The 15,872-nt window shown below is 45.3% G+C and overlaps 2 protein-coding genes across 2 annotated transcripts in view; one reads left to right on the top strand and one right to left on the bottom strand.

Annotated features, from left to right (window-relative positions):
- The window catches only part of stt3b (STT3 oligosaccharyltransferase complex catalytic subunit B), a 92,861-nt gene extending 90,653 nt beyond the window's left edge, over positions 1-2,208 (bottom strand). The window contains exon 1 of the mRNA XM_048555741.2: positions 1,672-2,208. Within this exon, the coding sequence (XP_048411698.1) occupies positions 1,672-1,838 (167 nt within the window). The 5' untranslated portion in view covers positions 1,839-2,208. The remainder of the gene's footprint in view (positions 1-1,671) is intronic.
- Positions 2,209-2,357: 149 nt separating this feature from the next.
- Positions 2,358-15,872, top strand: part of LOC125461786 (acidic amino acid decarboxylase GADL1-like) — a 188,843-nt gene continuing 175,328 nt past the window's right edge. The window contains exon 1 of the mRNA XM_048550996.2: positions 2,358-2,494. The gene's annotated coding sequence lies outside the window, so the exon portion shown is untranslated. The remainder of the gene's footprint in view (positions 2,495-15,872) is intronic.

Raw genomic sequence — 15,872 nt, 5'->3', positions numbered from 1 at the left:
TATAATTTCCTGAACTCCTCTCTATTTTCCTACTTCTCAGCTCAACATTTTGTTCTTTGTCTAATTTTGTCTACGTTCCCAATCAGGCCCACGGCTTCATTACCTGATTTATTCCCATTTTCATTCATTCACTTAGAGACTTTCCTGGTTCTTTGTCTCAGGGGCACTCCAAGCTCCTAGTCTCCTTTTCACAGCTTTACCCTATGTATGCTGTTCCTTGAAGCCTCCTGCTCTGTCCATGCGTAAACCCCTGTTCCAGCATTTCATCATAATCTAACCTTCTGGTCTCACCCTCTTACTCTCCTCAAGTACCATTTTTGTATGCTTTCTGTGCCCATAACGTATCTCTGACAACTCTCCTGTTCCCATTTATCTGCCAAAAAGGCCTCTTTTACATCCCCAGCTCTGCATATCTCTGTTCCCTTGTTACCATACTGCCCAAACCTTCTGTGCTGCTTTCAGCTCCTGGAAATCTCCATCATCTGGTCTTCACGGTCCCTCCATCCTGTCTGCACTCTTCACATTGCACAACACAAGCTTCACAAGTCCTTGGAATCCTAGGATTCCCAAAATCCTTACAAAAGCCACTTATCTTCATTTCTCCACTCCTCATTCACGTGCTGTAAAATCACCCAATGCTTCACCCTCCTCCTAAATCCCATGTCCCCAGTTAACTCTCTAGATTTCCACATTTCATCCTTCTCACTAGCTCTGAATGCCCCCAGAATCTAGATTTCCCTTTGCTCCAATTGACTGTTCTGAACACTCGATAGCCCTCACCTTCTCCAGAACTCTAATATCCTCCTCTGTAGCCAACTTCAGATATTTTAATTCTACTTTCTGAACAATCAAAAATCAGCTTCTCTTTCTCTCTCCTCACCTCGGCCAAAAACTTAGCTCCTCAAATATTCAGCAATATCCCCTCATGTTCCCCTTGCCCATCCCAAAATCCTACACTCCTGTCTCACTTTTATTTTCCCATTGCCCAATCTCTGACCTCCAGATCATCCTCCCTTGCACTTAGCTTTCTAATCTTCAAGTCACTCTCTGCTGCTCCCTAAGCTCTCATCTCTCCAAGACCCTCTTGCACACCAAGTCCAACCACCTCTTTCCTAGTCCACCCCCAACTCCTGCCACCTTGATGTCTGCATGCACTGCGCTCCCTCATCCATGCCAGCTCCCATCATCTCAGTGCATTTCCTTCTGCTCTCATTCAACACTCCCACTTTCCAAGTCCTCTAATCCCCAACTTTCTCAACCTCCATATCAGTCCACCCTCACCGCCCGTGCTCTCTCTACCCACCCAGATGATCCTGCCTTCTCTTACCCTCGCACATCACATTCACCCACGAACTTCCCCCCCTGCCTCCCGCTCCCCTGCTCCCCCACCCACCCCAAAACTCCCCTTTTCCTCCAAGTACTCCCCCCTCCAGCAGGTCCTCCCACACCCATGTCCCATTTCTCCCTGCCACATCCCTCCTTTTCCCCTCCACGTACAGCGTTCCCCCTTTTCCCTCCACCTTCATCCCTCTGCTTCCTTTTCTCTCTTCCCACGTCACGTTCCATACCCCCACCCCCCGGCAGCCCAAAATCCCTCTGTCCACACACACACACACACACACCCTCGGGCTTTACACTAAAGCTCTGCGGCAGCACACGCGTGTTACTCACCACGGATCAAACTCATGAATGATGCTCTCAAAACGAATGACGGCGAATAATCTGGAGCTGAATCCAGCCAACCAGGCCAGGAAGAGGACAGTGAAGGACAGGAGAGATTGCCAGCCGGCTGGGTGAGACACCAGGCTCCTCACCTCCACAGCAGAACGCTCCGCCATTTTACAACAGTTGGACGGAAGAAGCGGGGGGGGGGGGGGGGGGGAGGGCTGAGGAAAAACTAAACCGCGTCGGGGCTTTGAAAATATTTTGTGGGTATTACTGCAAATAGTAACTGGTGAACGGGGGCGGGGGGGGGAGAAGGGGTTAGGACCGGGCCAAGGATTGGGGAAGGGGGAAGGGGTTGAAAGCTCCGGGTCTCAGTCCCGCATTAACATCACTCACACTGCAGCGGCGCTCGGTCTGGGGCCGCTTGTGTCTGACCAATCTCCTTCCCCCCCCCACCTTCTCCACCGGTCAGGTAGGAACCGATCGGTTCTCAGGGAACCAACGGCAAATTATGGAGTGGGGGAAGACAAAAAACGGTGGCAACCACGCCGAGCGGAAAAGGCGGAACACAATTGAAAGAAACCTCCGGCGGATCCCATCAACTTCCTCTCCTCTGGGCGGCGGTTGGCTGGTCGCAAAGTGGCGACCAATCCGAGGGAGGCTTGCGCCGTCGTTCTGGGGAGAGGGTGGGCGAACACGCCGGTGGAGCCTTTGATCCAATCAGCGGAGGCGTATCGGCGACGGCGTGGAGACTGGTGATTGGAGCTGGCGATGGGGGAGGTTAATCTTTGACGAGGGTTGTGGAGGCTGGTGAGCTGGATCGGTCGAGGTAAAGCAGTGTGTGGATATTGCGTGCGTCAGATAGTGGGGTGGTTTCTGTCGTTCGCCCACTGGTTGCCCAGGCTGGTAAACATCAGAGCAGCCCGCCCCCAATCCTTTCACTTTTAACCAACTAGATGGTGGTTTTCGATGTAAATGATCATTGGTAATAGCAGTTGTCTGTTCACCATCACCACCCCGCACCCCCAAGAATTTATATAAGCTTCTAATTTGATCTACATTTGGAGATAGAGATAAGGGGAACTGCAGATGCTGGAGAATCCGACATAATAAAGTGTGAAGCTGGATGAACACAGCAGGCCAAGCAGCATCTCAGGAGCACAAAAGCTGACGTTTCAGAAGGGTCTAGGCCCGAAACGTCAGCTTTTGCGCTCCTGAGATGCTGCTTGGCCTGCTGTGTTCATCCAGCTTCACACTTTATTATCTTACATTTGGAGAGAGTTCAGTTTTGGGTTAAATAACGCAACGTATTATAAACTGGGCTATTTCAATTTCGGATAAAATGTCTTCAGGTTTTTGATTGAGTTTCTTTCCTTTAGATTACTAACATCCCCTCGTCGACAATTTTTAGTCACTTTGGCATTCTAAGTTTCTTCCTGTTTAATTCTTAAGCGTCACCCCCTTTTCTGCCATTGTTCTTTTTATTTCTGGCTATCGTGCTTGTATCTCTGTTTCTGGCATATTTTTGCTCAAACCTCTTTATTATAGATGTCTTCAATTATAATGCATCTCTGGAGCAGATGAAACTTGAATTTAGGTTATACCAAATCAGGACTCATGCTACCTTCTATAAAAAATATGAAAATAAATTACTCAGAAGACTACAGCCCGTCCCCAAGGCGGCTTGTTATACTTTGGGATGTTCTCCCCCCAAAATGTAAACCTGTTATATCCAATGTAACCTGTAGGATTGATTTTATCACCTCAAATAAAGTTATACCATCTCCTAGCACAGAAGTGCTGGTCCTGTTTGGCAGCATAAACAATTTAAATCTTTCATTGAAACAGAAGTCAACCTGGCTCTTTTATAAGTCCAGAGATGGGTCAGTTAATATTTATCTAATAGACGCCACCTCTGATCTTGTTGAATATACTTTTCAAGTGTAATGATCTTAAGCTTGTCTCATTTCCATTTATATTAGATACATATCAGTTTCTTAAATTTTTTTTCTTAAATGTTTTTATTTATCTTAATTAAGTACTTTCTCAAACTAAAAGTTCTAATCTAATTTGAGACATTTTAGCAGTAGATACAATTGAATGGCTCGTTGAACAATTTCAGAGAGCAGTTTAGAATCAAATCATAGCGGTCTTGCTGGGTAAGGATGGTATTTTTTCTTCAAAGGGCATTAGTGATCTAGATGGGTTTTTACAACAATGGTTTTACAGCCATCATTAGATTTCTAATTCAAGATTTTTATTGAATTCAAACACTACCATCATCCATACTGGGCTTAGGATCTGGGTCCCTAAAGCACTAACTAGGTCATCACCTGCCTTTAAATGCAGCAACAACTGGATAATATCCAGACCATCACCATTATTCAGTAGCAACAGTGTGTACCATTTGCAGGATGCACTGAAGAAATTCACCAAGACTCCTGACATGACACCTTCCAAACCAACAACCACTACCATCTAGAGGTCAAGCGCAGCTGATACGTGGGAACACCACCACCAGAATTTTCTACTCCAAAGCACGCAGCATCTTGACTTAGAAGTGGAAAGCTGCTTCTTCAGCATTGCTAAATCAAAATCTTTGAATACCTTTCGAAATTGCATGTGGGTACACATACGCGAAATGGACTGCAGCAATTGAAGAAGGCCTCATTATTGCCTATATAAGGCAATTAGATGACCAATAAATGCTGGCCCAGTCAATAATATCCACATCCAATGGATTTTTTTTACAAGTTACAAATATGCCTTCAATGATGCAATACAGTATGGAGAATGTTGCATTTTTAGAATTGTTGTGAGCCTGAGGTCTTTGCTTCTGTAGATAGATATTATAATGCTCCTTATGCTGTGCTGAAGAGCAGTGTCTTAACCAGCATTGCTTTTCTCATAGCTACTCAGTTGTGATGTCATCTTTCCACAACAACATGATGGGTCACGCCAACAATGATGGTAAAATTTATACCCTTTTAAGGTCCACTTTGAGCCAAATATTCTGACCACAGACACACTTGAGTATTTCCTCTTGACTACTATATGCCTGCAGCTCATCTATGGAAGGTGCCTACTAACATATCAGATCTGGCAGATAACCATTTAGGATTGTATGCCTGAGATGTGAGATACAAAGATACTAAGACTTCAACTGAGAGTTGCTTTATGCTGTTAATGCCACACTAGCATTTCATTTTGAGAGAAAAACTTCCAACAGCAAATAGATTTGCTCACACTTGTAAAGAGCTTTGTTTGCCCATCAGAACTGGGGAGATAAATATCTCAGTCCAGGATGTTGACACATCACAATGTGTTAGCATTCACATTGGAGCTTGTTGGTAGCTTCACTTATCCAGTCTCCACAATCATTTGTCGCTCTGCACCTTGTTATCTCAGATTACCTGATCATTTATTTTGTGTTTCCCAAATCTTACTATGTGCAAATGTTCTCCACATTTATCTACCTAAGAATTGGTAATTCATGAGTAATGCAAATTTGATTCAGTATCCTGAGAGAAGATATAGTTCAAGTTCTTTTTCTCACTGAATCTAATTTATATCCTGCTCTCTGATTTGTGTCTCAGTCACTTCATTTTTGTGTTCTACCATGTTCATTTTCTGATTTATTGAAATTTTGTCTTAATTTACCTTTTTTTCATGCTCCAGGTACATAGAAAGTTGATAGACTACATTCAGGGGTGAGAAGTGGATACAAAGGTTATGTGTTTGGGAGAGTGATTACATGCCCTGCTGAAACACGACAGAGATGAGAGCAGTGGATTTGGGCCATGAAGGGAACAAATTAGATTAGATGTGATTCAAGGCAGCTGAGACCTGAACTTACAGCTGTGGATTTATTAATAAATAAGATTGATTCTGTACGTTTTACTGTTGCACATATTAATACACATTGCTAATGATCTCAGCTTTAAATAGAATCAAGCTGTACTTGAGCAGCTGTGTAAAAATTTGATGATCTAGTCATCATGAGATTTTGAAAAAAAAAAATTCCTGTTATGCACCATACTTCAGTTGATGCATTGCGATCAGCTTGGCTGTCTTTGGTTTGCAATGTCTTGGATCTCCAGCCTGTGCCTTGTACCTATGTTGTTTTTTAACATTTGGCACCAGCAGTGGCAACATTTGCTGCTCCTCATGGACTGAAAGAGTGAATGACGCTAAGCATATATGATAGAAATGAAGTTATGAAAAGAAAGCTGTGTGTTCATTGAGTGTGCAATACCAACCCTTCGATATATTTCTTTCCCGCATCATAGTTAATTTCCATTGGTTTGACAAGCTATAATGATCAAATGTTATATGTATGTTGATGGTGGGACGAAGAACTCAAAATTGCGAATATAAGAATGAAGAAATTGTGGTTATATAACACCTTTCACAATCTTGCGATGTTTCAGATCAAGTAGCAGTCAGTGAAGTACTTTTGAAATCAGATACTGTTGTATGAGTTGGTAAATATGATACCCAACAAGGTAAATGACCAGATACTATGTTGTTAATGGTACTGGCTTAGAGTCAAATGTTGAACTGGACCCTGACTAAACTACCTACTCATTGTTGAATAATACCGTGAGATCTTTTATCTTCTTTGGAGAAAATAGGCTTTCGGGTTAAAGTCCTTTGTTTGAAAGATAGATCCTGAACAATATATACCTTTTTGAGTGGCTCTAACTTGGCTCATTCAGTGAGAACATTGTTGACAGCCAAGGCTGACACAGAAGGCTATTGTCCAAATGTCATTTTCTCATTGAAGGTTCCCAAAGGCCTCATAGGAAGCCACCAAAATACAAATATAGATTAAGTGAATGAGCAAGTATGTACAAATTGAGTACAATGTGGGAAAATGTCAAGTTGACAATTTTGGAACAAAAATATTAAAATGATGAGAGATTGCAGAGTTCTGAGATGCACAGGGATCTGGATTGCCTGGTGCATATTACTATGCATGTACTGGAACCAAGTGGGAAAGTTAATAGAATGTTATTGCTTATCATGAAGGGCCATTCATCCCAGAGTAGGGAGATTATACTTCACTTATGCAAGACACTAGTGAGGTGAGACTATATGTGGTGTGTTGTGCATAGTATTGGTCACCTTACTCAAAAAAGAGAGATGCAGATGCATCGGAAGCAGTTCAGAGAAGGTTTCAGACTAATACTTGGAATGAGTAAATTACGTTGAGGGAAATTGAACAAGATAGGCTGTATCCACTGGTCTTTTGAAGAGAAAGAGGTAACTTGATTAAACAAGGAAGATCCTAAGGGGTCTTGACAGTGTGAAAATGGAGAAGATTTTATTTCTGAGCATCATGAGTCTTTGAAACATTCTTTCTGAAAAATAGGAGTCTTTTTGAATATTTTCAAGGCTGAGGTAGATAGATTCTTGTTAAGAAAGAGGGTTAGAGGTTATTAGAAGTGGGAAGGAATGTAAATTTGAAGTTACAATAAGATCAGGCATGATTTTATTAAATGGTGAGACAGGCTGATTGGGCTGAATGCTGTATCCCTACTCCTTACTTACATGCATTCCTAAGATGGGGCACAAGACCAGTGTAGTGCAGGATAATATTGAAAGCTGGGTTACGCTGATCTTGACAGTTGATACATGACTCACAGTCTCTAATAATAATTGGAAAACATTGTTATTAACAAAAGAGCAGGTTTTTTAAAAAAGAAATGAACAGTTTTTAACTTCTATGAGCAAAGTCAGGAGCATGTAATGTGGACAGTGCAAATTTTTAAGGGGAATCCTAGAAAGTGGAAACTTCATTATAGACTGGGCGTACAGTGACATCCTTACTGAATTACAACTGTTCAAACATTCTGTAGTTATTTTACAGATCTAGTGTGGACAATCCGGAGATAAAGTACTGTAAAAGTCTGGTTTGCTATTTGGCAAGGAGGGACTTTAATTCATCTGTGGATTAGTTAATTCACTAAAGCTCAAGAGGAAATTTAGAATGTCATGGAAGACTAGCTGAAGGTTGGAATAAACTTCAGCATTAATGGACTCCATCTCGTGTCATATAGACTGCAACACCAAGAGTGTATTACTAATTTGTTGAAAGATGCTGCAGCAAAGGCATGTGTGACTTTCCTGTCAGAGAGGCTCATTGGTGTAGCAGTGATAACTAAATCAGTTGAAATCTTTAGAAAAGGACATGCCATTGATAAATTGTTTGAGGATGGTTGAGAATGAGAAGCCATAATGACGGATGAATAACAATCACATGTTTTCAGTGCAGTCTAAATTATGCGATGATCAGCAAAGTACACTAAACTAACAAAGTGTGTAACAGCAGTGGTTTGATGCAGCTTGATATCTCAAAGCATTTGGCATCAAGGGCATTGGGCTAGTACGTACAGGAAATCTGGTTCCAAAGGCCAGATCAGACCCCTGAACTAAACACAGGGTGATTAATAAGTGCATCATCAGAACACTGGCAGCGAGGAAGCTGAAGGAGATTCACAAATCTAAATACATCAATTAGTTCAGAGTCAGAGAGAAAAGACAGATTTCAGATGATGACCAAATTAAGCTTTTTTTTAACATCACACACCATGTCATTGAGATAAGGCGAGCTGAAGTTTTTACTATTATTTATACAATGTGTTCTAAAAGGTCAAGACATCATTCACTAAAAGCTAAAATCGCCACAGGAACTAGCACCAGCGTATTACCACTACTCATCCTGAAAGACATATTGTTCAGCAAGTGGTGCTTCATGGACAGTTTCATTGATATTAACGGAAAGAATCACACTGCAGTGCTCAACTTAGTTTCCTGAAATTTTCTACCTAGCAAATGCCAATGGTGTAGTAGTGGCAGGACTACCAGTATGCACTGGTTTCAGCATAGTCAAAAATCATTGATATTGAATCCATATCCACTGTGGTGAACAAACTGCACGTAATATAATGATTTTGAAATGAAATATAAGCCAGACCAAAATCATTACATCTGACATACTGATCAGTTTACCCAGCTAACAGAAAGGCTAAGCAATTGTTTTTGATTTACATTCTGCTTGGGACCACAAATTTGAAGATGTTCTGAGCGTTAATCTGTTAGACTTTGGGCAGAACCAGTGTGAACATTTACAATCAGCAAATGCCAAAGATAAGCAACTGCAAAAGTTGCAAAATATCCTGACAGTATACAAGAAGAACTTGAGAAGATCCATCCATTTTGGCCATACAGAGATGAACTTGGTTTATCACAACAAGTCACTGTCAAGGACAAACAAGTCCTAATACCAAAAGCATTAGAACAAGATATCATATTATGGATCAAAGCAAACCCCCTCAAAATATATTAAGATAATAATCATGATGCTAACTTGTTCTTATTTTAAAGTCAAATGCCAGGAGTTGCGTTCAAGATGCATTTTGATGGAGTCAAACACTCCTTATTCATAAGCTATAGCTAAATACAACAAAAGAAAGAAGAAATTTGAATAACTTAATTCCATTCAAAAACTTTGTAGTATAATTTATTATTTAACTATTAAACAGTAACTGCCCTAATATAGTAATGTCCCATAAACATACTCTTGGCAAAGGCAAATTCAGTAAAATGTCTCACATGCAATTTTAGCAGGAGGAAGAGAACCCCCCCCCCTTCTTAGCTGCAATAGAGAGGTGGGGGAATAAAATAGATTCAAGATCCTGGCTCTGGAGGAGTTTGACTGCACCCATTCAGGCTGCTTCTATTGTTCCAACATTAAAAATTAACTCCAAGGCCTCACAAGCTGTTTACTTCATTGGATTCAAATAGACAGCTTTTCACCTCTGTCTTTCAACCTTTTGGAATAAAAAAAGGACAAAATACATTTCTTGAAGCCATAGTGTCATCACGATGATATGTGCATTACACTGGGGATAAATAGGTATTGAAGGCACAAGATGGCTAGCATGTGAATGTGTGTGTACTGGACAGAGATTAATCAGAATAATTAAGACTTGTGATTGCTAAATGTAACAATTCCAGCATCAGAGGGAATCTCTACATTTACACAATGTTCTACCAATGTCTTAGTTGAAAGTAACAATAAATGTATTCACAGTGCATGGGGAAGATACATTCTTAGAACGGATTACTTCCCTAAATTTCCCTTTGTTTGATAGCAATAGGAGTGTGATCATTGCTGACATGATGAGAGCTACTTTCAGTGTCTGACTGCAGACCACAGTACACTGGTAAACTTTCAAGATTGTACCAAATGGGAAGTAACCAATATAGAATCCCTACTGTATGGAAGCAGGACGTTTGGCCCATTAAGTCCACATCGAGCTTCCAAAGAGCACCCCACCCAGACCTACCCCACGTACTTTATCCCTGTATTTTCCACAGCAAAAATCACCTAACCCACAGATTGGGATATTTTAGCGTGACCAATCCACCTATCCTGCACATCTTTGGAATGCGGGAGGAAACTGGAGCACCCAGAGAAAACCCGTACAGACATGGAGAATGTGCAAACTCCACACAGACAATTGCCTAGGGATGGAATTGAATCTGGGCCCCTGTTGCTGTAAGGTAGCAATGCTAACTGCTGAGCCACCATGCTGCCCTTGTTTATATGGTCTAGCAGAACCGAGTGTAGGCATTATCAAATAAATTATCTTGAAGTGTTTAGCAACAAAGCAAAATGGTTGTATCGCATTGCATGCAATACCACTGGAGAAGGTGTTATCATTACCAGCACAACTTGTGCTTTGAAGACAATTATGAATGTTCTTGCCCAGTAACCAATTTTCTAACCATTCTGAGACCCAGGACATTCTTCAAAGACAGAAAGAGAAAATAAGAGAATGCAAGCGATACATGACAGGCAAATAGAAAAAGAACTACCAAAACTCTGCAATGAGCAGTAAATAGGAAGTGAAATGTTTAGATACCAGCAAAAGATGTCAAGAACACCCAACCAGTCCAGATGATCATGATGCTACATTGTGAAGGAAAAGAGGCCCGATGAAACAAATGTACACCACACCATCATACACAAACAAAGTGAGGAAGAATATTCTGACCAAAATTGCATTACAAAGTTTTTTTTTCTTACATGACTTTCTCTTAGCCAGAACCTAAAATTGTGAGCCCTAAGTCAATATGCAATCAAAAAATAGACTAGTTTTCATTTTTCCTGTAGTTTCTTAACGTGTCGTAATCTTTGCAGATAGCAAAAACCTGAAGATGCTGGAGTCAGAGTCAATACTGTGTGGAGCTGGAGGAACACAGCAAGTCAGGCAGCATCAGAGGAGCAGGAAAGTTGAGTTTTTGGGCCAAGACCCTGAATCATGACTAGGGATGGGCATGGAAGCTGGGAAATAACTAGAGGGAGGAGGGGTGCATCTGGTGGAAGGTAGGGTGGGATGGTGATTTTAGCATGTGGTCAAAGAGCTTCAGGTGGAGGAGATTACCAGTGGGTTATGGTGGGAGAGAGATCCACTGACATCTTTCTGGAGGGAGGAGGACGACTTCAAAGTGGGCATCCTTAGAAGAGACTGCACGGTAGGGCTTTCAGTCTCATCATAATCTTGGTCATCTCTACAAATCTCTCCTTTAATCTGCTTTGCTGGAAGGAGAACAATACTAGCTTTTCCAAACCACCTTTGTAGCTAAAATTCTCCATTCACAGAACTGTTCCAGTAAATCTCTGCACTCTTTGAAGAACCCTTTCTGAAGTTTGCATCCATGAACTGGACACAGTACTCTAAGTTACAGAGTCATACAGCATGGAAACAGACCCTTCTGTCCAACTCATTCATGCCAAGCAGACATCCTAATCTGATTTAGCACCATTTGCCAGCATTTGACCCACATCCCTTTAAACACTTCTTATCCTATACCCATCCAGATACCTTTCAAATGTTGTAATTGTATCCATCTTCATTTCTAGCAGCTCATTCCATACATACACCACACTCTGCATGAAAAAGTTACCCTCAGGACTTCTTTTAAATCTTTCCTGTCCCCACCTTAAACTTATGCCTTCTAGTTTTGGACTTCCCCATCCTAGGAAAAAGACCTTGGTTATTCACCCTATCCATGCCCCTCATGATTTTATAAGCCTCTATAAGGTCACCCCTCAGTCTCTGGCACTTCAGGGCAAAAGGTCCCAGCCTATTTAGCCTCTCCCTAGAACTCAAGCCCTCCAGTCCTGGCAAAGTCCTTATAAAATCTTTTCTGCACCCTCTTGAGTTTAATAACTTACCTACAGAAGTTCTTTGAGAAGGTGATCAGACAGGTAGATGAGGGTAAAGCGGCTGATGTGGTGTACATGGATTTCAGTAAAGCGATTGATAACGAGTTTTGAGAAGATTTGTAGCTCAGGTTGAGGTTCTTGATGTGAGTTTGCTCGCTGAGCTGGAAGGTCAGTTTTCAGACGTTTCATCACCTTTTTATTTGAAAAAATATACTTTATTCATAAGATGTACAAAAAAAACATATTTATACACCTACCCAGTCATGCAAGCCACTCTGGGTTACCCAGGGGGTACGTACACCAACTAAAGGGAAACAAAAAAGAAGAAAAACAAAGCAAAGAAAATACCCTGGCAGTCGTCACCCCGCACAGTCCCCGTTGGCCCCCTGACCAGTTGGGGAAGGCACCAGCTAGGCCCAGTTACCAGATAGGGCCCTTTTTTCCATTCTGGACGAGGGGTTTCATACGGTGGTCTTTCCCCACCGCGCCTTGGCGGCGGCTGCCCCAAGCGTTAGCACGTCCCTCAGCACATAGTCCTGGACCTTGGAGTGCGCCAGTCTGCAACACTCGATCGGGGTCAGTTCTTTCAGCTGGCAGACCAGCAAGTTGTGGGCAGACCAAAGAGCGTCTTTCACCGCATTGATGGTCCTCCAGGCGCAGTTGATGTTGGTCTCGATGTGGGTCCCGGGAAATAGCACGGAGTCCCGCGTCACGGAGCTGCTCGGGATGAACCTCGACAAATACCACTGCATCCCCTTCCAGACCTCCTGCGCATAGGCACACTCCAGAAGGAGGTGATCAACAGTCTCGTCCCCTCCGCAGCCGCCTCGAGGGCAGCGTGCGGTGGTGCAGAGATTCCGGGCATGCATAAAGGATCTCACTGGCAGAGCCCCTCTCACCGCCAGCCAAGCAATATCCTTGTGCTTGTTTGAAAGTTCTGGCGATGAGGCATTCTGCCAAACGACTTTGGCAGTCTACGTGGGGAACCACACGACGGGATCCACCCTCCTTTTCCTGAAGGGTCTCGAGGATACTACGTGCTGACCACTGCCTGACGGCCTTGTGGTCAAAGGTGTTTCCTTTCAAAAATTTCTCCACGAAGGACAGGTGGTACCGGACGGTCCAACTACTTGAAGCGTTCCGTGGCAACGAGGCCAGGCCCATCCTTTGCAACACCGGGGACAGGTAGAACCTCAGTAAGTAGTGACACTTGGTGTTTGCGTACTAAGGATCTACGCACAGCTTGATGCAGCCGCACACAAAGGTAGCCATCAGGGCGAGGGTGGCGTTCGGTACGCCCTTTCCCCCATTTTCCAGGTCTTTGTACATGGTGTCCCTGTGGACCCGGTCCATCCTCGACCCCCAAATGAAGTGGAAGATGGCCCGGGTGACCGCTGTGGCGCAGGCCCAGGGAATAGGCCAGGCCCGCGCCACATACAACAGTACCGAAAGCCCCTCGCACCTGACAACCAGGTTCTTACCCGCGATGGAGAGGGACCGGAGCGTCCACCTGCCCAGTGTCTGCTTCAGTTTGGTGATACGGTCCTCCCAAGTCTTAGTGCACACCCCAGCTCCACCGAACCAAACACCCAGCACCTTCAGGTAGTCTGTACTGACGGCGAAGGGGATGAAGGAGCGGTCGTCCCAGTTCCCGAAGAACATGACCTCGCTCTTACCCCTATTGACTTTGGCACCCAAGGCCAGTTCAAACTGGCCGCAGATGTCCAACAGCCTACTCACCGACCGACGATCGGTACAGAAGACGGCGATGTTGTCCATGTACAGGGAGGTCTTGACCTGAAGGCCTCTGCTGCCTGGGATAGTCACGCCCTTCAGGCTCACGTCCTTCCTGATGGATGCGGCGAAGGGCTCCACACATCACACAAACAAGGCAGGAGAGAGCGCGCATCCCTGCCTGACTCCAGATCTGACGGGAAAACTGTCCGATTCCCACCCGTTGATCGAGACTGCGCTAACAATGTTGGTGTAGAGCAGCCGGATCCAATTGCGGATGCCCTCCCCGAACCCCAATTTGGAGAGGACGTCCCTCATGTAAGCATGAGAGACCCTGTCGAAGGCCTTCTCCTGGTCCAGGCTGACGAGGCACGCGTTCACCCACCTGTCCTGCACATAGGCGATTGTATCCCTGATGAGTGCGAGGCTCTCAGCGATCTTCCTGCCCGGCACAGCACAGGTTTGGTCAGGGTGAATCACCGACTCCAGGACAGACCTGACCCGGTTGGCTATGACCTTGGCCAGGATTTTGTAGTCCACATTAAATAGTGAAATGGGACGCCAATTCTTAATTTCTTCCCTCTCCCCCTTCCTCTTGTAAATGATGCCCTTCCTCATGGACTTGCACATTTCCCCTGCCCGAAGCGCACTATCGTACACCTCCAGCAGGTCCTGGCCGACCAGGTCCCACAGAGCGGAATACAGCTCGACCGGTAAGCCATCGCTCCCGGGAGTCTTATTCCTCTCCAAGGACTTGAGGGGTCTGGTCAGCTCATCCAGGGATATCGGCCGGTCCAGCCACTCCCTCGTGCCATCGTCTAAGACCTCTGTGATAGACGACGGAACAACTCGGAGGCCGTGCTGTCTGTGGGCTTCGTGTCGTACAGTCCGGCATAGAAAAATCTGCTGATCCTCAAAATGTCGGGCCGAGACGATGTCACCGAGCTGTCGTCCTCTTTCAGCCGGCTAAGCACAGAGTTCTCTTTGTGCACCTTCTGAAAGAAGAAATGCGAGCACGTCTCATCTTGCTCCACGGAGTGGACCCTAGACCGGAAGATTATCCTGGAGGCCTCCGCGGCGAAGAGCGAGGCTTGCTGGCCCCTCACCTCACGGAGGTCCTCCGTGACATCGACTCCCATCAACTGCAGAAGGAGCAGGTTCTGCACCCTTTTCTGGAGTTGTGACAGCTTTCCCCACCTCTCTCTCGCCTTCCGAACACCCTTGAGGACAAAGAACCTCTTGAAGTTCTCCTTCACCGTCTCTCACCAGTTGCCCGGAGACTCAAAGAGGGGTTTCATGGTTCTCCAACCGGCGTACTCCCTCTTAAGCTCCTCGACGTTCTCTGGGGTCAACAGAGTCGTGTTGAGCTTCCACGTCCCCTTGCCGGCCGGCTGGTCATCCTGTAAGTGACAGTCGGCCAGCAGGAGGCAGTGGTCAGAGAAGAACACCGGCTCGACGCCAGTGGACCTGACCGAGAGCGCCCGTGACACAAACAAGAAGTCTATCCTTGAGCGAATAGACCCGTCTGGCCGCGACCAGGTGTACCTCCGCTGCACTCCATCTGCAGGGGTGCTGAAGACGTCGAGCAGCTTGGTGTCCTTCACCGTGCCCATCAGGAATCTGGACGTGACGTCCAGTTGACTCCCCCCACCCGCTGTCCCCACGCCGGATCGTCCATCTGCATCGATGATGCAGTTGAAGTCTCTGCCTAGGATGACCGGCCTGGACGTAGCCAGCAGGGGTGGAAGCTGCTGCAGGACGGCCAACCGCTCACTCCGTACCGCTGGGGCATACACGTTGATCAGCCTCAGGGGAGCGTTCCTGTAGGTGACGTCAGCCACTAGGAGGCAGCCCCCCACCACCTCCTGAACTTAAGAGATGGTGAAGTTGCGCCCCCACAGCAGAATAGCCAGGCCCGAGGACCGACAGTCGTCACCCCCCGACCAGATTGAAGGCCCACAGATCCAGGCGCCGGACCATTTCCCATACCGGCTGAGGTGCGGTATCCCACACTCCTGCAGAAACAGGAGGTCCGCCTTGACGGTGGTCAGGTAGGCCAACGTGGACTCACATCTCATGGTGGACTTGACGCTGTGCACATTAATGCTCGCAACTCGTACCCCCATTGTGGGCAGTGACCGCAGTACCCTCCCCAAGTCCAAGGTCCAGCCCCTCCATCTGTCCCTTCATGCCCATTGCCTGGGCTAACTGCTGGACGCTCTCCAGGCTCAGG

The sequence above is a fragment of the Stegostoma tigrinum genome, chromosome 2 (genome assembly GCF_030684315.1).
Source record: "Stegostoma tigrinum isolate sSteTig4 chromosome 2, sSteTig4.hap1, whole genome shotgun sequence".
NCBI lineage: Eukaryota > Metazoa > Chordata > Chondrichthyes > Orectolobiformes > Stegostomatidae > Stegostoma > Stegostoma tigrinum.
This window is presented reverse-complemented; position numbering and strand designations above follow the sequence as displayed.